Source organism: Theropithecus gelada, chromosome 14 (assembly GCF_003255815.1).
Source record: "Theropithecus gelada isolate Dixy chromosome 14, Tgel_1.0, whole genome shotgun sequence".
Lineage (NCBI taxonomy): Eukaryota > Metazoa > Chordata > Mammalia > Primates > Cercopithecidae > Theropithecus > Theropithecus gelada.
Window position 1 is genome coordinate 13,689,847 of NC_037682.1, and position 20,634 is coordinate 13,710,480.

At 39.0% G+C, this 20,634-nt stretch overlaps 1 protein-coding gene across 2 annotated transcripts; it reads right to left on the reverse strand.

The window, feature by feature from the left end:
* Window positions 1-4,976: 4,976 nt before the first annotated feature.
* Window positions 4,977-19,318, reverse strand: MS4A12 (membrane spanning 4-domains A12). 2 transcript variants are annotated; one of them, XM_025357600.1, is made up of 7 exons: window positions 19,274-19,318; window positions 14,442-14,726; window positions 11,137-11,274; window positions 10,335-10,391; window positions 8,558-8,674; window positions 5,569-5,679; window positions 4,977-5,387 (listed from the first exon to the last, which is right to left on the reverse strand). In XM_025357600.1, the coding sequence occupies exons 2-7, from the start codon at window positions 14,718-14,720 to the stop codon at window positions 5,295-5,297; spliced, it is 795 nt and encodes a 264-aa protein (XP_025213385.1). In that variant the 5' UTR covers window positions 14,721-14,726; window positions 19,274-19,318; the 3' UTR covers window positions 4,977-5,294. The 2 variants fall into 2 exon arrangements, with proteins under 2 accessions (XP_025213385.1, XP_025213386.1); XM_025357601.1 differs by lacking the exon at window positions 11,137-11,274 and having other exon boundaries at window positions 19,274-19,316.
* Between the last annotated feature and the right edge of the window lie 1,316 nt (window positions 19,319-20,634).

Consider the following 20,634-nt stretch of genomic DNA (forward strand, 5'->3'; position numbering starts at 1 on the left):
GTGCATTCAGTGTAAACATAGGCAAAAATAGAAGAATGAGCCAAACTATGAGACGGGCATGGTTCCTCGGCACATCTTATTTTTTCTGCTACTATCACAGATCAGTAAAAGCAACATTGGTCTTCTCAGTACCTATAAACTGGATTTGGAAATTCAGAATTCACTTTAATTTTTTATCTTTTGGTTGTTAAAAACTGTATTCTTCAGCAATGAAGAGGCAATCAATCAGTCATGGTTTGACATCCAATATGACTTTTATTTCTCCATGTGTATCATGTTGTTAATTTCTCTTGAATTGGTTCCCAATATACAAAAGACATTAGTGAAAATGTGCTGGAACCACAATACCTATATAATGTTAAAACCATTGTTGGGGATTATTACAAGGACCCTGTTGGCTGTGAGCCCTGATAAAATAACTTGTCCAGATTTCTTTGAGGAATTTTATTTATTTATACTCTAGAGAAAACACTAGGTTGTTCTAGTCAAGTAAAATGGAAATCTATGCAAACTGAGGAAACTAAACAATTGAATTCATTGTAGAAATGCAATATCCATACATATGTATATTTATGTAAAGTGTAATCTATATGTATATAGATATATATATATGCAGGTACACATACATGTATATAGTAGATTTCAGTTTTCATATGTTTACTATATCACTTATATAATATTCTTTAGTAAAATGCTAATTAATGGCTTAAACTTATCTTGCTTTTTTTCCTTGCATTTGCTTTGTTGAGGCAATATGTTAAGTGCCTTATATTGCTTATTTTGATTAAACTTCACCACATGCCAGTGATGTACATACCATTGTTATGTTCATTTTAACAGATGAGTATGCTAAGGTTTGGCAAAGTAAAGAGTCGCACAGCTTATAAATGTTCGAGTTGAGATTCTAACTCCAGCAGTGTAAGTCTAGCTCCAGAATCTGTAGCCCATCCTCCTACCCACTTTTCTTGCTCTAAGCCTCCTTCAGAAAGAGCTCTGTGTTGTAACTGTCAGGGAACTGCATAAAGAATATTGTTGAAGAAATCATAAGGTCTAGGGATAGTTTCCAGCTCCAGTTCTGGCTGTGTGTACTCCCCTCCTCTACTCTTTGAATTCATTTCTCATCTGTAAAATTAGGGTCTTGAAGTACACATTGTAGCATTGTATGAATATATGAAATGACATTTGGCCTAAAAGTCCATACCATATCCTTAAGCGTTGCCAAATACTTGGGAGACTAGGAGGAGTTGTGAAATATAAAGTGAAATTGTGCATGAGACTTAAGCGAAATAGAGACCCCTGGGATGTGTTTGTGGATAAAGAGATTGAATGAAGCCCGTTGAGCACTGCTAGTAGTGCTAGAATTTAGTAACAGTGATTTGTTTTTAAGAGTGAAACCAGGGAACTGAGGGAGAGGAGGAGAGCTCGGCGAAAAGAGAGAACAGTTACAAATTATAAATTTGCTTGGTTTGTTTTAAATGCAAAATGAAGAGAAAAAGGCAGAAATCAGCAAGTTTTAGGAAAATCCTGATATCCAAGGCCTCTCCAGCCTGTGGGAATTAGCAGGACATATTAGCCTTATGGCCCATTTGGCCTGGTTTCCACCCTCATGCGTTGAAGAATGACCCCAGTTATCTGCAAATCCCCATTTCCAGAGCATTTCTGGGAGTCCCCAGAATTTTCACATTTATTCTCCAACAGGCCTCGGCTGAGCTGTTGCTGAGTGCATGGGACAGCCACTTTCCAGATACATTGTAGTCTTCTCCCGCCTTGCTGCAGCTTCTCTGGGAGAAGGCTGCCTTACCACAGGTGCTGTCTCCCAGGGCTCCCAAAGCACCAGAGCCCTGGAGGTATTCAAACAGCCTAATATGTTCTTCAGTCTTCCTTACAGAGGAGGAGCCTGGGTATAGTCCATGCACAAATGTGGAGCACAGCCCTTTCTCCATGGGGATTAGACCTGGTCACCTAGGTGAGGCGGGCAACTGGACTCTGATCTTTCAGCTCGAGCATCAGATACCTGCACACAAAATTTCGGTGGCATATTTTCCTTGATGCAAATCACCACTGCAAATGGATGCCTAGGGACTCTGCACCCCACCCCCAGTTGTCCAAACTCAGGGTAGGTTTAGCCAGCATGTGCTCTGTGGGAAAAGGGGACAATTGTGATGGATTATTAGAGGGTTGTGACAAATGCAAACATGTTCTGGGAAAGAGAGCTTTCAGAAATGTTGTTTGGGCCCGGCATGAATCAATGACACATGTTTATCTAAGATACATTTATAGATTCTTGAAAGATCATTCTTGAGTCCATGTGTTTCATGATGAATAATCGACCTTCTCTAAAGCCTTAGAATCTAGAATTAGAAGACATCCTAGAGCCCTAGAGATCTAATAATGATCTGTGCTCTTCTGAGGAAGGAAGAGACTAAATATAGAAAGTACTTGAGATGTGTGTGTAATGTGTATGTGTGTGTGTAGCTTAAGTTATATTTCATAGGCAAAGTCTTTGTATGCAAATCCAGCATTAATTGTGCATGAAGAAAGCATGTGTTCACTGACATGTAGATAAATCTTACTCCATTTCATTTTATATTACCCTACATGAAAAAAATATGTAAAGCCTAAATTTTATGGAATAGCAAAGTTTTCATCACCAAGTTGTAGTGTAATACTTCTTTTTAAGCAAATGAATGAAAAAAATGAACATTTAAAAAAGATTTTCCAGAATGAAAATACCATAAGGGCTTTAAATAATACCACAGCAGGCACGTGACCTCTATGTTGCAATATAGTATTTCTATTCCCAGTCACCTTCTAGGGTCTCAGATCACAGGCCCAGCTGGAGAAATTTGTTCGTAGTATAAATTTGCTAAAACCCCCTCAAACATACCCTCGGTATAGCTTGGTAATCCTCTGTTTCTCTGATCAGTTTATTCTCCATTTCCATGACTTTTCTCACATTGAAAAAACATGTACATAAGTGGAGCCACGCAGTTCAAACTCATGTTGTTTAAGTGTCAACTGTATTTTTATACCACTAAATCTCCTCTCTCCTATCAGCGAATAAGGCAATTTCTTCCAAATTTATTACAGGCTTACTGTAGAGAAACATTTCTGGTTGTTTTGGCATTACAAATGTCTGATTCTATCCAAGACCATAAGAATAGTGAGAATAATGGTTAGGGCAACTGTGCGGACCTGGGAGTCATGCTGCCTGGATTCAAATCCATGCTTCACCATTTGCTAGCTACATATCTTAGGACAAGATTTTTAACCTGTCTGCCAAAGTTTTTTCATCTGAATAGGATCCTAATAGTAGTATCTGCCTCACAGGTGGTTGTTGTGAGCATTGAAACAGTGCTTGGAATGTGAGTGGTACAAAGAATGGGCTAAATATATGCTGTTATTATTACTATTATTAAAGCAAATTGAAAAATAGAATATATTTGATAGAAATTTAAAAAATGAACTTTGCTGGAAATGCTTCTGTTCCCTAAAGTAAGTTACTTTTATATTTGCTTATTTTACATGTATAGATATGCAATATACCATCCTCCCCACATTTTGGGGGCGCCTTTTATTTTCCAGACCCTCAGACCGTGAAATCTATGTCTTCACTTTTGCTGAGCTGTTGAGCTTCATGGTGAAGGACACAGCATTTCTAATCACCCAAGTTTCTGAATAGCTGGGACCCAGGCAGGTCAAGCACGTTGAAATTATGTGACTCTCACCTGACATAATATACCTGCTTTCCCAGATGCAAAAATTCTATTCTTCTCATCTGCCTCTTCCCTGATTTTGATTTATCTGCCTAGTCTTTTTGTATTTATTTGTCTCCTCTTCTTTAATAATATTAAGATTTCAAAAAGGAACAATATTTTGCTATTTTCAAACCATATTTATATAACATTATCTCATTTTATTGTCACAACAGTTCCTGGAGAAAAGGCAGATTTCTCCATTTATGATCAATCTGTCTTTTTTCTTTATTGTTGCTTTTATTATTACTATTATTCCTTCCTTATCCAGTTTAGATTCCACAGTCCATCATTTAAATAGTATTTTTTACAGTGTCCTAAGCTTTCTTGCCCTTCTGCTATTTTGTCATCTCCTCTAGCAAAACCTTAACCCTGGATAAAATCAAATAGAGAGTTTCCTGGATCCATAGTTTGCCTGGATCTAGCAGCAGGACCTTGCAGGAGCAATTTGTTCGTACTCTGAATTTGTTACCACATCCTCAGATGTGCCCTCCATACAGCTTGGCAATCCTATTTCTCTGACCACTTTGTTCTCCAGTTCCATGACTTTTCCCATGTTACCATTCTGCTCAGTATTCTGACTCTACCTATGCCCCTACCTTGGGCATGACGTCACTACTGCTTTGACAGGGATGACATGAGCCATCACATCAGATCCTCACTGCCACTATTGCAAATCTGTGGATATCTGTGATAATGATACCTTTCTATTTTGTAGAGAAACTGCCCTTCTTCATGACTTAGGTGATGTTATCCATCCGTGCTTTTGATTTCTTGAAACTTACACTGTCTTTCATCCCTTCTTTCTTACCTTGATTGTTCTAATTGGCTTATAAATGTGCCCACAATTCAAAAACAAAAAGCCAAACTCAAATGAAAACCCCTCAATGCAGCAACCCTGTCCTACTGTTGTCCCATTGCAGGTTAGTTTAACGTACATGAAAATACTCTGTAAATAGCAAAATTTTGTAGATATTCAGGAGGCAAGATGTTTGATGATATTAGTGTATAGAATAATGTGACCTCCAACAAGGGCAATTGGACATTTGCTTTCTGAACAAAAAGACGAGGAGGAGATGAGTTAGGGAACTCCAGTGACTGGACACCTAGAAAAATCATCATCAAAGAAGGTTTATCAATCTTCTTGGAGTATAGGTCAGATCTACTGCTCTACAACCAGTATCAAATCAAAATCAATTTTTTAAACATACTGAAAAAGGCTTTTGTTTCTAATGACATTTTATTAAGGAAAAAGTAATATGAACAGAAACATTTCTAACTTTAAGAGAGTGCGGAATCATTTTTCAGTCCTCCAATCCTTCACCTTTGCCAGCATGTAGTAGTGGTAATGTAGGAAGAGATAGTGAAGGGAGATACAGCCGTCATTAGCGACCAACCTGAAAACAAATCTCAAACACAGTTTTTAAAGACTAGAAATCATTGTGGGCAATAAAAGACATCTTCTTAAGAACTTTTTGCAAGCAATTTTTCCCCATGAGATTAGACTGATCCCCCTTTTTCTTTTAATGTCTAGGGACATTAGTTAGAGTAGTTGTTGCATCTGGGAGGCGCTGAAGAAGACGCTGGTGTCACAGGGTTGTTTTCATACATATTTGGAATAACCAGGACAGGCTGGAAAAAATGAATAAAAACCAGCAATAAGGTTACTACAATCCTATGCAATTTCTCCTGGTACCATCAGAGTGAAGGACAGAGAGCATTCTGGTAAGCCCATAGTAGGATTTAGCAGACACAAGTCTGTATTTCTCCAGGGCATCTTCAGATTATTTTACAAAGAAGAGACACAACTCACCATGTTGGTCGTGGTGTTTGCTTGGTTGGCAAAATAAGCTGTGACACTAGCTATGCAGACCTCCAAGAGGGAGAAGATCATCAGCATGGCTGAAATGCCTTTTCCAGAAAGCTGAAATCATAAATAGATAGTGAATTTTTGGCTAATCAGGAGGGCCTCACATGGGCTTCAAAAATTATTGACTCATCAAATGTGCTATTGCTTATACTCAACTTGCTCCATGCTTATTCTTCCAGTATCATTGAATACCTGTTCCAGAGGAGTGTGAAGTTATTTTGGATTTCCTTTAAAATGCCAGAAGTCTTTCCTTTTGGTAAGTAGGCTATTTTGTTTAGAAATATTAGAAAGAAGGTAGTTTTTTTTTCCTTTGTGATGGCCTCATTGTTTTTTTTTTATAAAAATGTTAAAAAAGTCAAGCAATACAGAAACCAATGGATCATTCAAAATGCCACTGCTTAGAAATAACCAAAACTAATGTTTGATGACTGTTATCCTAGGGCTCTGTGTACAGGGAAAAAGCAGAAGAATGGATGTGTGGAAAGATGCCATGAGAGAGGAAAAAACAGAGACCAAGAGAGAGGAGCATCATTCTATAAGAACGGAATCATGTTATTTCGATTTTAAGTAAAAGTGTTAAGCTCACTTGAACTCTATACAGGCCTTCTACTTGATCAGATACAGTGCAGGTGAATTTTCCTTCATTCACACTTCTGTTTATTTGGGTCCCATTTGTCTTCCTTGCTTCCATTACAACATGAGCCCTAGCTGTTGTTTCATATCCATGTTTCTAAATGTGAACATATAGCTGTTGCAGGGAGAGATATAGCTTAGCTGGCCCTGAGCACAGTTCTTGCTAGTGAACATGAGCTTTGCTTTTTCTGTCTTCTGAGAGCCTGCTAAATGCTTAGTACGGAGGCCTGCTCCTTGACTGGAGGTTTATTCCTGTGCATTTCTGCTCATTCCCTGCTGGTAGCAGGGTACCATGCAGGGTATGGGAAGGTGTTGCCCTTTCTTCTGTCTCCTGAGGTCCTGGGTACTACCCATGGTCTTGTACCATACAGGATTTGCTTTATCCTTTCGCAGAATTGACTACTCTCCACCCCAGCCTTCTCAGCTACAGACTCAAGAGTGTTAGTGAGACTTCTCAGTAATTTTTTTGGCTTCCCTTCTTTCCTTAGTTTTGTTTCTAGGGAAACAAGAGCGAGATCTAAAAGCTGTGCTTTTTTTCAGCTACTTTGAGTAGCATCAGAATGATTCTTTTCTCTACTTGTATGCCAGTTTGAAAGCTGTTTTTTTGAATAATTTTTGTTCTTTTGTTTGGTATTTTGGAGGATGAATTTTGTTCTTGCTTCACTCTGCCTTATTTACCAAGAAGCTTTCTCATCTTTTTTTGCCTCCTGATATGGTTTGACTCTGTGTCCCCACCCAAATCTCATCTTGTAGCTCCCATAATTCCCACTTGTTGTGGGAGGAACCTGGTGGGAGATGATTGAATTATGAGGGCGAGTCTTTCCCATGCTATTCTTGTGGTAGTGAATGGGTCTCATGAGATCCGATGGTTTTAAAAAACAGGAGTTTCCCTGCACAAGCTCTATTTTTTTTTTGCCTGCCCCTATTCATATAAGACATGATTTGCTCCTCCTTGCCTTCTGCCATGATTGTGAGGCCTCCCCAGCCGTATGGAACTCTAAGCTCATTAAACCCCTTTTTTTCCCCCCAGTCTTTGGTATTTCTTTATCAGCAGTGTGAAAACAACTGAATATACCTTCTTATATAAGCTTTTCCTTACGCTGCAAACAGTGTTGTCCTTTGCAAGCACAAAAGTGATCATTCAAATTCCCGGCCTAAAACTCTTCTACGTTTTTAACAAAGAAGGATTGTCTCAGAACTTGGTGGAAAAGGAGTGTGCCAGCAATTCAAACTATTGACACGTCAAAGAACATACTCTAGGGGACAGGCATCTGATGGGAGTGCTTAGACAACTTTCAGATTATACCAATGGTTGGAGTCAGGATTTCAGAACCCTTTAGTTGAGAAGCAGATGTCTTCATAAGCCTGCCACTCTGAGATCGAGTGGAACAGAATTAATTACACAGTACTGAGTGAACTGATAAGGGAAATGTTATTGTGTTTATTTGTTCAAAATACTGTGATATTGTCTTAATGTTATTATGTTCTAGATATATAAGGAAGTCATTCTGTGTCTTTCTTAAGATATATATATCCCACAGTAATTTAATAAACTCTGCTTTTTGTAAACTGAAAAGCAAAAGCAAAACCAACCCCAACATAAAATAAAACAAAACCTATAAAACCACTCTTCTGTGGTTTTCCATTGCTCACAGAATGAAAACCAAACTTCTTAACGTGGCCATTGAGGTAGAATGACAGCTTCCAGTCCAACCTCCTTTTATACCGTGTTCCTCCATTCCTTATAGATGGTAAGCATGCCTGCCCTGGGGCCACCCATTTCCTCCTAAGGTCAGAGTCCATGCTTGGCTGTATAAGGCTAATGAATGTGTAATTCTGTTTTGAGCACATTCAGAGGCATGTGCTTCATTTTGCAATTGCTTCATTCCTTGGGTTTCTCTGTAAAAATCGGATGTTCTCATCCCTGTCATTTACCTCTTACTTCATACTTTACTCTGAAGTTTAACCAAAAACACTCAATAGCTTGACTACCTTATTTATATAGAATTTCAAATGTTGGGAAAATAATTTTTGGACAATTTTAGAAACCCTTCCCCACTGTTCATGTGATTGACAGTGAGATGGGCCAATAAAGGATGTCCTTTAAGCCTCCGTCTATCTGTAGAGGTAACCCTCTCACTTTATTCTATAGTCCTAGAGATCATATGACTAGGGGTGGGGCTAGAATAGAAAAAAGATTTTCCATTAGAGCTGGTATATGGTATTAAGAGATAAAACATAGACCCACTTTACAGGACTGAAAAGAGAGCAAGCACATGGTGGATTATGGGATACTTACCACGGCCCAATAGTCTTGGTTAGGTATCCCATTGATGCACATATCCACCACCAGCAGAATCACTCCAATGAAGGCAAAGATAGAACTAACAATGTTCATTCCCAGGCTGCCTTTCACCTAGTGGAGATGGCAGGCAAAAATCAATTATATACAGGATCACTGAAGTTAAATGAAATAAGAATCAATCAAATTTCATGGTTCTTAATTTTCGAACTTTCAAAACAATTTTCAAGTTGAAATTATTCTGTTTTCTGCCCTACTGGGTAATTACCATAAACATTATTCTCTATGCAGCCTAGATGTAGGGTACTTGTAAAAAGCTGTAGAAAAATGTAAATCATATAAAGCAGGCACTCATCTATTGTTTTTACTAAAAGCCTCATGCACAATAACAACTATATTTTCTTTATAAAAAATGAAAAAACTTCTAATGAGCATTTTTCTGTGGCAGACACGGTGTTAAATTATTTAAATTATCTCACTTAACTCTTACAGCTTTTGTATGAGGTGGTATGATAGCATCTGATTTTATAGATGGCAAGGTATTTAGACACAACATGTTTGCTGAAAAATTTAGGAATTAATGAAAACCCTAAGTCTCTCTAGGGACTAAATATGCACCCCCAAATTTAGAAGGAGAAACTCTTCAAACATTTGTGGGCAGAGGTGTACGAGTGACTACAAATCTTTCCCCAGTTTCTACAATAGGATTTTAACATGCAGAAGAATAATTGTGAAAGCAAGTCTGCAGCTGACTTGCTAGGGGTGGCATAATTGAGTTCTTTAGAATGTGCTTGTACTGCAGCATGCCTTAGAGCCTCCTGAAGGTCTCTGAAAGCTCTTAGAAAAATTGTCTTAGGTAAGTGTCAGTGGCTGTCTCCTCTAAGAGGATGGAATCTATGCTTGGACAATCTCAATTAGAGGGAAGGATCCTTAAAGGATGCAGAGAAAGGGTGCTTTATTTTGTTTTTGTACTACAACAGGAGTGGTTAATCAAAATTAGGCTTATTTTACTTTGATTTAATTATTTTATTCTTGTTTTGTCTGGAAGAGCATGAACTACACAATCCTGTGTTCCTCTTTCCCCATTCTTCCCTCTTGTGCTGGATTACATATAATTTTGACACCACCTCTGCTCTAGTTGACTCTAATTCTTGGTAAATCACTTTCTTTTTCCTGGTTCAATAGTAGACCGGGAAATTGCAATAGGTGGGGCGCTGTGACCAACAGAACTCAAGGTCCCATCTTACTGATCATTTTTATAAACTCTTCTTACGGAACAGGCTAGATTCATTTAATGGCAATTTAAAGAATTGTAAAACACACACCCAATCTTGAGTAAGAGTAGGAAAGACGCAAAAATATGAAAATAAAAATACAAGACAGAGCTGAGAAGTGGCAAATTAACAGTAGAGACTTGGTAACTGATGTGGCTAGTAGGTATTCCCTGGCTCCTGGGTTCTCCTTTGGACTTCCCATAATAGAGTGTGACCTGACTGAACCAGGGAGCTTTCAGGTTAAAGCTTAAACAACCCTGATCTTTACTGCTTCTCACCCTTGTCAGTTCCAGAGTCAGGATGTGGAACTCTGCCATTTCTTAGTGGCAGGCTGTGTGGACCACTCTCCTACCCCAGCGCTCAGACCATGAGGCAACCAATAGATTTTTTTTGGGAAAGGTTCTCTCTTTTGCATTTCCCAAATCCAGCTTTTCAATTTTCCTCCCCAATATGTTAAGCTAATTTAAAGGGGTTCAAGAAGCAGAAACAGTCTAACTTACCAGACAAGAGGAAAGCTCCTTGGATGCTGACACAGAGAGAGAGCCAGAGATAATGAACTGTGGAAATGGACAAATTTAGTTGAGAAATGGGTTAACTGGTTGTGCTTGGGAGTTTCTCTTTATACAAAAGGTTGGTCTATTTATGTTCATCTAGCTTCCTTCTCAAAATTTTCTCTTGCACTTCTGAATTTTCTGGGTAACTCTCAGGCATATATGTCCTTGACTTCTTTTTTATTGTTTTCTCCTTAATTTCTGGCCTATAAGGAACTCATAATGTCTAAGCATTCCTTGTTCTGAGGCTTATGCTCCATCCCTTCTCATAATCAATTGCGTTTTTTTAATTTAAAAAAATTTTTTTAGAGGTTGGGTCTCACTATATTCCTCAGGCTGGCCTCAATCTCTTGAACTCAAGCAATTCCCCGGCCTCAGCCTCCCAAGTAGCTGGGACTACAATCACACACCACTATGCGTGACTTACTTGCATATTTTTAATCATGTTTCCAATCACCTTTTCTTTTTCTCTCTCTCTCTCCACCCAATACATACATTTCCATCTCAAATGTAGTAGGAAACCAAAACTTTGGCTTGCTGGTTACATGATTACATTTTAAAGAATGGAATAAGCTCCTATTTAAAATGGTGAACAAGTTCCCGATTTTTTTATGCTCATTCAGAGCTGTTAATTTTTCTAAATTCTCCAGCCCTCAGATGTAGGGCTTTATCAAGAAATGAATTGTGAATTGGCTGGAGATATCAATACTTTATAAACCAAGAAGGAGTGGTGTTCTAGCAATCTACTCACAGAAAGGCCACCCCAGAACGGGTATCCACCAATAACAGCAGTAGAGGCAAAACCGAGTACTCCTCTATAAGAGAATAATGTTAAACACAAAATAATTCCAAAACCAAGGTGCATCAATCCAACCATGATCTGGATTACCTGAAAAAAGAAAACAACCATTTTAAAATTACTTCTTCACTTTCAGACGTGTGAAACGTTACTGTCATTGCTGCCCCTGCTTATTGATTGTCAATTTTGCTGAGATCCATGGTTGTCATTCAGTCATGCATCTGAAGCAGGAGGTGGGCCATGAAGATTCTGACATACACTAGAATAACTGGAGTGCAGGGCCCTTAGTGAAGTGCCTTGTTTTGAGGTATTTGGGGAGACTTATTGGGGTGGCCCAAGAAGAATTCTTCAGAAAGTACAGCTGCTTAGTCATGCGTTAGTATCTCTGAAGGCCTCTAAAAGACTATTAGAAAAAACAATACTTTAACTGTGATGTCAGTAGTTGCTTTTTCAGATGAATTAGTTCTCTGCTTGGGTCATCCCAGTTACGGGTAAAGGGACTGGTGAAGATAAAACCATTTATAAGGCATGAATTATGTGCTTAGTGATGTTCTGAACACTTTACATTTATTGTTTCATGTAGTCCTCCCACAATTGGATTGAGTCCCAGAGACATAAAGACATGTGAGACCTTGTATCCAAGGTCACACAATTCCTGAGGGGCAGATCTGGGAATTTACTGCAGCACATTGACTGCTGAGCCTGTCTGAACTATTCAGTACTGTCTTCCCCCATGCTCAGCTCTGCTCTACCTCTTCCATGAAGTCGTCTTGATTACACTAAATTAATCTTTTTTCTTTCTTTCTAAATTTCTCTTGCATCTCATGACGTAAAACACACCTTGTTATTTTATTTTGTATTCATTGATATTGTTCTCTTTTAAAAAGTTGCAGGTGTGCAATCATTTTCTTACCATTCTTCTTACCAATCATGTGTTACTAAAAGTAAGGTATGCATCTTTTAGCTCCTTGTACCTCTTATTGAACCTTCCTTCATTGTAAATAAAGATAGATTTCTGAGGAATAACCATTTCTAGATTGGTCCAAAAGTTGACTGTAGATTTGTCATTTATTTTTCCCCATGTTTACACCTTATCTATCCAGGAAGACTACAAATACAAAGGCTGCTGTATTTATTCAATAAAAAGCTACTGAACACAAGTAAATTGAATTAAAATTTAAAAACCCAGTTTTATAAACAATGCTAAAAGTTTCTTGAGACTTTGATAAAAACCGTGAACGTTTCTCCCTAAAAAATTATTCTTGCACCTCCATACACACACATACCATACTTTTGCATATAGTTTCAGAGGCATGATGGGCCTCCTTTAGCCTATCTCACTTAAAGAACTCTTGTATTAGACTTTATATTTGGTTTTTACAACTCTTCTTTAGAGCAGCAATTTAGCCATCTGGCCACAAACTTCCCATCCTCATCCTTGCTGTCACCTTGGTGAGGGACAGTTAGATCTGGATTTGTACTGGCCCTCATTTCTCCTCCTACAGCCCTGGCTGTACCATTTACTGATCAAAATTGCCTATAGGACAGACTTAAAAATTTGGACATACAATTTGTCTGCATTTGTGGACACAGAAGCACTTTAAGGTCTGAGTTGACTGGTACAGGTGTGCCACGTCCTGCCACCTGTGGCCCCTGCACTGTCGTGATGCCTGGAGCCTGCTGATGGTATAGAAATAATAATCTTCAGAGAGAAGAAGTAGCTTCTGCCAACTGGAGCTTTAAACAAAACTTCACAGTCTTTTAAAGTATTTTTATCACGCGCCTTTTTGGTGCCAGGCAGCGTGCTTCAGTGGTTCGTCATCCACTCAGTCAAAGCCAAAGCCTTCTGCTCTGCAGGCCTCACCAGCTGTGGCCTCTACCACTCCTCTGCCCTCCTGACAACTGCTCCCTCCCTCCCTCATTCTGTTCTATTTTATTGGCCTCCTCCCTGTTCTTCAAATCCATCATAGATATTTTCATCTAAAGACTTTTACACTGGTTGTTTTCACTTTCCCTGATATCTGCAGGGCTCACTCCTAACTTCAGGTTTTTGCTCAAATGTCATGTTCTAAGGAAAGCCCATTCTGACCGCCTTGAAATTGCTGCCTCCTCACTGTCTGGTACTTTTTAGCCCTTTTACACTTCTTTGTTTTGTCCATATCATTCGACACCTTCTAATACACTAAGTACTTTACTTCCTTCTTATGTGTACAGTCTGATTTCCCCCACTAGGGCAAAAGTTCTGTAAAGGCAGAGATTGCACCTGCTTTGTACTCGGTGATATATTCCAAGCACCTATGTGGGGTTGGCTGTATGGGGGGTTTGTCCCATTGGCTTATTAGAAGTGGGGAATTTCCTCTATCTGGGAGGAGGAGGATCAGAAGGGCCACCTCCACAGCTTAGTAAATAGGCTGCTGCAAGAGAACTTAGGCTCATTTTTACTTCCCTAAAACATCACAACTTGAAATAGGTAGTAAGATGACTAGAAGATTTTCTGGCACATAATGAGCATTCATTTACGGAATGCTCCAGCAGAGAATTTCGAGCTATTCACAGGGAGAGACTTAATATAATTTGGTGGAATTGTACTAGCGGGATGAATGACGTATTTGGAAAGCACAGCGAAGGGAGTAACAATTCTACCTAGGCAGGTGGAATTTTCTTACAAATAGGGCATTTTTGTTTTTACAGTGCCTACAGAAACAAGGTGGTCAGTTCAGAGTCTCCTTTGTAGAAGTAAGGTGACAGTTATGCTGTAGCATCTCTAAGGATATTGGCGAGAGAGGCACAGCAGATGGAATGTCGAATGTCCCCCAATTCTTTCACACTCAGCCTTTCCCAGACTGCCCATTTGTAGTTTCCTTTTCTGGAGGCAGCCATCAATGTTCATTTTTATGTAAATTCACCTTTATGCAAATACCTGACTTGTAACCAATCCGGAGACGGGATTGAGATTGTCCAAAAAGTCCTTTGAAGAAATGAGATCAAGCTAGATGTAGTAGAGTTTCCGTCATATCAATATTACCAAATCCTCCAGCTAGGGAGGCTCCTCTGTCTCCTGTTATATTTTTGCTTGATCTAAAATAAAATGAACTCAAGGAAAAGTCTATAGGCAGACTAAATATTTCTGTCTAAAAGGGATAGTTTCAGAATAACATTCAAAACTTTTTAGCAATTGGATGATATTCTCTTCTCCTATAACTTATAAGAAGACCTTGCAAATGTGAATTTAAAATTCTAGTAGTAAATAGACTTACCCCTAGTACCTTTGCTTCTTCTTTAAAGTTTATTACTGCTCTTCCCACGCTTGGATTTATCATTTGTGTATTTCCTTGACCTGGTTGACTGACAGCAGAGGTTCCTGGAGATGTGATGAAGTAGGGCTGAGCACTCTGAGCACCCTGAGCTTGGTTTTCTAAGTTGATTGAACCCGGAGGCTGTTGAGATCCAGGAGCCGTAAAGCTGCTTGGTGGGTAGTAAGGGTTGGGTGTGGTTTCATATACTCCAGCATGGCTTGTTGGCTTGGATGACACCATGATGTCCTAAGTATCACAAAACATACCAAAGTGATACGTTTATCCAGAAAAGAAACTAAAGAAAATCTTACCAAATATCAAATGTCAATTATCTATGCAAATGGAGAGAGCAAGTGACAGATAATGGTCCATAACATCTGATAGAAACATGATTCTCATAAATCCCCAACCCCCAGGCCAAGGACTGGTACCCGTCCGTGGTCTGTTGGAAATCTGGCCACACTACATGAGGTAAGCAGCGGGCAAGCATTACTGCCTGTGCTCTGCCTCCTATCAGATCAGCACGGCATTGGATTCTCATAGCAGCGTGAACCCTGCTGTGAACTGCACATGCTGGGGATCTAGGTTGCATGCTCCTTATGAGACTCTAATGCCTGATGATCTGAGGTGGAACAGTTTCATCCCGAACCCATCTCTCATTAGAGAGATGCTATGCTGCTGACTGTGAAGATGGAGGAAGGCGTCCATGAACCAAGGAATGTGGGTCACCTCTAGAAGCTGGATGAAACAAGGAAACAGATTCTTCCTAGAGTCTCCAGGAAGGAACCTGACTCTGCTGACACCTTGACCTTAGTCTAGTGAGCTGGTATGGGACTTCTGACCTACACAACTGTCAGATAAAATAATATATTGTTTTAGGCCACTATGTTTGTGGTAGTTTGTTATATCAAGAAATAGAAAACTAATACAGGGGCCAAGTAATACAATACTTGTATGGCAAAGAGGGCAGTCCAAGATTAAAATTATTTGCCAGTAATTGGGAAACTAGATAGTTCACATATGCCCATTTAAGACGATTCTCCTGTTCTTTAGGAAAAATGCTCTTACTCATTTCTGTCCTCCTGAAAGCTTAGAGCATCTCAGGCCCCATGTAGCCAAGGGAAATTTTGTTGGAAATAAGCCGATACAACTGGATATGGACAACAATGACTATTAATTCTTGAAAAAAAATTATGACACTTAAAAAATTTGTCATTAGCCTTAGATTCCTTTTTTTGAGGTCTTCTCAAATAATTTTTCATGTACTTATGAGTATCAAGAAAGTTACAGTGATGAATGTCTCATTCTTGGTATGAAGTATGAATACTATGAATAACCTATTGGTACAGTGTTTCACTGGTATCTAACAGGGACACATATTCAGACCCTGTGCTCATGGAATCCAGAAATTTTAGGGTAGGAAAGACCCTTTCCATTTATCCTGTCTCATTCCCCTTCATTTACAGATGAGAAATTGAAGCTGAGTCAAGTTAAGTGACATGCTCAAGGTTACATAGAAAACGTGTGGCAGAGTTAGGACTTGAAAATGGGATTCTTGGCTGTTGGTTCAGAATCCCCCTCCACCCCCAGTCATCCATACAGCATCACTCTGGACATTTGCAGCTTGTTTTCCAGGCCAGCCTTGGTGACAGGGTATTGACTCTGCTCCTGCAACTGCCCAACAACAAAACTTCTGTCTTTGATGCCATGGAGAGGAGTTTATAAACCAGATTAACTTCTTAGTGACTGAGTAATTAAGTTAGTAAGGATTCTCTTTAGCAAGCTTTAGGTGAGGTGTGTAGAGAGCTAACCTTTATTAAAGACTTATTGTAGGCACAGTAGGGTCTGTATAGTGTCATGTTTAGGAAGATGAACTTGGGATCTAACCTCAACTTTGTGTCTTTGGCAAATTTGTTAACCTCTCGTTGCCTTTGTTTTCTGTCTGTAAAATAGAGCTAAAAAGACTACCTTCCTTAGAGAGTCAGTTTGAGTATTAAAGAGTTAGTCTCTGCAAAGTATGTAGGACTGTGCCTATTCCAACCACAGGGGTTGGCCCTGTTATCGCTATGTTAAGTGCATGAGATACATTATCTCTGTACCCTTTACAGAACCTCATGAGGTAGGTACTCTACTAATATCCCCATTTCACAATGAGAGGATTTAATCCAGAACCTGCACTCATAACCCTTACTCTCCGATGCTAGATGCAACTGAAAATGGTTGAAAACTCAATGAAAAGGGAGAAAACACCTTTCTGAAATATCTGATGACAAAGGGATTTTTTTTTTTTTTTTTCCAAAATGGAAACACATCCAGCATTTTAGGAGGCCGAGGCGGGTGGATCACGAGGTCAGGAGATCGAGACCATCCTGGCTAACTGTGAAACTCCATCTCTACTAAAAATCCATAAATAAATAAATAAATAAATAAAATTAGCCAGGCCTGGTGGCGGTTGCCTGTAGTTCAAGCTACTCGGGAGGCTGAGGCAGGAGAATGGCATGAACCCTGGAGGTGGAGCTTACAGTGAGCCAAGATAGTGCCACCGCACTCCAGCCTGGGCGACAGAGCGAGACTCCGTCTAAAAAAAAAAAAAAAAGAAAAAAAAAAGGAAACACATTTTAGCCCACAAGGGTTTATTTTAAACAAGGAAAAAGAAACAAGTCCATAGCTGTGACTCTTAGAGTAACACCACGTAACTCCCAGTAGCATTTGAGAATGTGAGGTTATACATACTATGGATCTGGTTTCTATGGCCAAATATTGCTCAAGCCCTCTTTTCCAATCTTCAGTCTGCTACTTCACTAAGTCTGGGGCTTTAAACAAGTTTCTTAATGAAATCCCTGTTAGTTCCTATGTCTCAACTGTAAAATGACAGAAGGTACCTAAAGAGGCTAGTCTAAAGATCAAGTTATCCTAATTTATGCAAAACTGTTGGAATAGTGCCTGGCACATGGCAAGAGCTCAAAAAGGAAACTGTTGTTTTATTACTAGGTCCCAAGGTATTCTATCTTGTTTAAGGCAGTGGATGTGGCCATAAGGAAATTTTATACAAGGAATTGAACAGGGTCAATGTCAAGAGCAAGGAAATAGGAGATGGGTACTCAGAGTACAGTAATTAGCCAGAACAAGAATTTTTTTGAGGTTTTAAAAAGCATACAGTTAAAGAATTGTCCACGTTTCTGCATGTATATGATTTCATTACATTCTCCTTTGCTGTTGATCATTGCTTTTTTTTGTCTCGAGAAATTTTATGAGGAAAACTCAATACTTTTCATTTATTTATCCACAGTTTCTCCTTTCATATGTGCTATTTAGTTTCTGGACTAAGATCTATAAGTTTCATATAGAACCCAGATTATCATGGCTAGGCCTATACTTATTAGGACTAGTCTCCGAATATATTTTTACTGGGTCAAGTTCTGGTTTTATGAAAAGAATTAAAGACAGAGCCAGCCAGTTCTGATTCTTTAATCATTCAATTGAAATGAAGACAATTCTGTAAATGATATATGAGAAGGGAAACTAATAAATAGACTCCTTTTATGGATTCCACCTATTGTCTTAGTAGGATTGTTCTCTTGACAAGTAATAAAATATTTACCACTATTTGTCCTTTTTTAAAAATAAAAATTAGAACAACCGCAATTTTTAAGAACAAGAAACACATAAAAATATTGGAACTCTGGTGAGATCAAAAGTATAAGACTAAAGCAATTAGAGAAAACCTCACCAGTTTGCTCTGTGATTATATTATTTCAAATAAAATAGGAAAAAATTTTACTTTTTTATAGTTTCTTTCTACCTCATTTTCATGCTAACTTCACTTTTGACAGAGTGAAGATGATTATTATTTTCAAGAGTACTTTATAGCATAAAGCAAAACATGAAACTGAATCATTTCCGCAAAATCACCCAGTACATCCACAGATATACACTTTTATCACCTTTCCCAAAATGCTAACCTGGTGAAAATGAATGTTTTTTCCCCACCTATTTTAATTTTAATTGTTTTCTTGTCAGAAAGAAGCACCTTAATTAAAATGTGTTACAAAACCAAGGGCTCCAGTATTTCTTCTGTGTTCTGTGTTGTCCTGTGGTAGCCACACAATCATGAAGCACCCAGTGGGGCATGGCCTCGTCCTTTTTGGTCTATGTTCATGGAATGGCATACAGTTAAACTACTATTCACTATTCACCTTTCTTGGCATTAGTTTTTTATTTATTTGTTTGTTTGTTTGTTTGTTTGTTTGGACAGAGTTTCACTCTTGTCACCCAGGCTGGAGTGTAATGGAGTGATCTCAGCTCACTGCAACCTCCGCCTCCCAGGTTCATGTGATTCTGTCTCAGCCTCCTGAGTAGCTGGGATTACAGGCACCTGCCACTACGCCCAGCTAATTTTTGTATTTTTAGTGGAGATGGGGTTTCACCATGTTGGCCAGGTTGGTCTCGAACTCCTGACCTCAGGTGATCCTCCTGCCTCGGCCTCCCAAAGTGTTGGGATTACAGGTGTGAGCCACCATGCCCGGCCAGCATTAGCCTTTTTTTTCTTTTTGGAGTCCGTTTTATCTCTTGTATGGCAACCAACTTACTTTTTCATTCTTCTTCTGTTTCGTTTCTTTCTTGTTTCATTCATGGTTTTATTTTCCCTCATTTTTCAACTGGCCTCAACATAGAGTCAAGAACTTGTCTTCATCCCTCCAATCTAGAGAATAGAACCCACACAGGTAGACCAGTCCCACTTTGTGCCCATTGATTTGGAGGAGAGATAAGCAAGGATGTTTCAATGGACTTACTTTGTTCTTTTGGCACCTCGGTTTCCTCTTTCTCTGCTCCAACCTGTGTGCCAGTATCAGGTATTTACCTGGATTTTATAGGCAGCTTTTACTTCCGTGCTTCAAACCAATTTGTCTTGTATCTTTTTGTAGTTCCAAAGTCCTTTTATGGTTGTTTCTTTTTCACCTTAAGTGATGTAGATGCAATTGTAAAGTTTGGAATATGCTGTGCTTTCATGTCTTCCTCTAATTTTTACCGGGAAGCCTATTCTGACCCTCCCAAACACTTTAGTATTTACTTTCTCCAGCTTTCTGATACTTAATCATTGCAATATCATACTGCATTTTAATGCCTTTTAAATTAGATGGACAAAATTGGAAAATGCAGATAATAAAAAAGGAGAGAAAAAGCACTCAATCTCACCACGCAGACGTAATTGATGATAGTATTTGCATTTTGATTTGTAAACTTTTTAGGCACATATATGTATTTTATACATATATAATTTAGTAAAATCAAGTTAGGATCATAATGTATGTATACTTTATAACCTGCTTTTTAACTTAATGTCCTATAAATAGCTTTTCATGTCAATAAACATATTTATTGTAATTCTTTTTTTTTTTTTTGGAGACGGAGTCTCGCTCTGTCGCCCAGGCTGGAGTGCAGTGGTGCGATCCCGGCTCACTACAACCTCTGCCTCCTGGCTTCAAGCAATTCTCCTGCCTCAGCCTCCCGAGTAGCTGGGACTACAGGCATGTGTCACCACGTTGGGCTAATTTTTGTATTTTTAGTAGAGATGGGGTTTCACCATGTTAGCCAGGATTGTCTTGATCTCCTGACCTCGTGATCTGCCCACCTCGGCCTCCCAAAGTGCTGGGATTACAGGGGTGAGCCACCGCGCCCGGACTGTTTATTGTAATTCTTAATAGTGACATGCTGTTTTATTTTTTGGAAGTGTCCTATCACATTCCAGTTACTTATTTTATGTTGTATCTCAGGTACAAATGAGTACCTTGAGACCAGAGATCCTTGGGGCAGGGGCTGATATCTATCCCCACCTCCAACTCCATGTATGGCAGTGTCTCACACATGGCTCATTAAATATATGTTAAAAGAGTTAGTGGCATGATTGCAGATTCTTTTTTCTTTTTTCTTTCTTTTTTTGTGTATTATTGAGGGTTTTCTTTCTCTTGTGGGTTTACATTTTTATATATTTTTCTAAAATAGAAAAAAGATGCTGAAGATTTATTAATGTTATGAACTTAAGAAAATGACGTTTTCGTGGCCGGGCGCGGTGGCTCAAGCCTGTAATCCCAGCACTTTGGGAGGCCGAGACGGGCGGATCACGAGGTCAGGAGATCGAGACCATCCTGGCTAA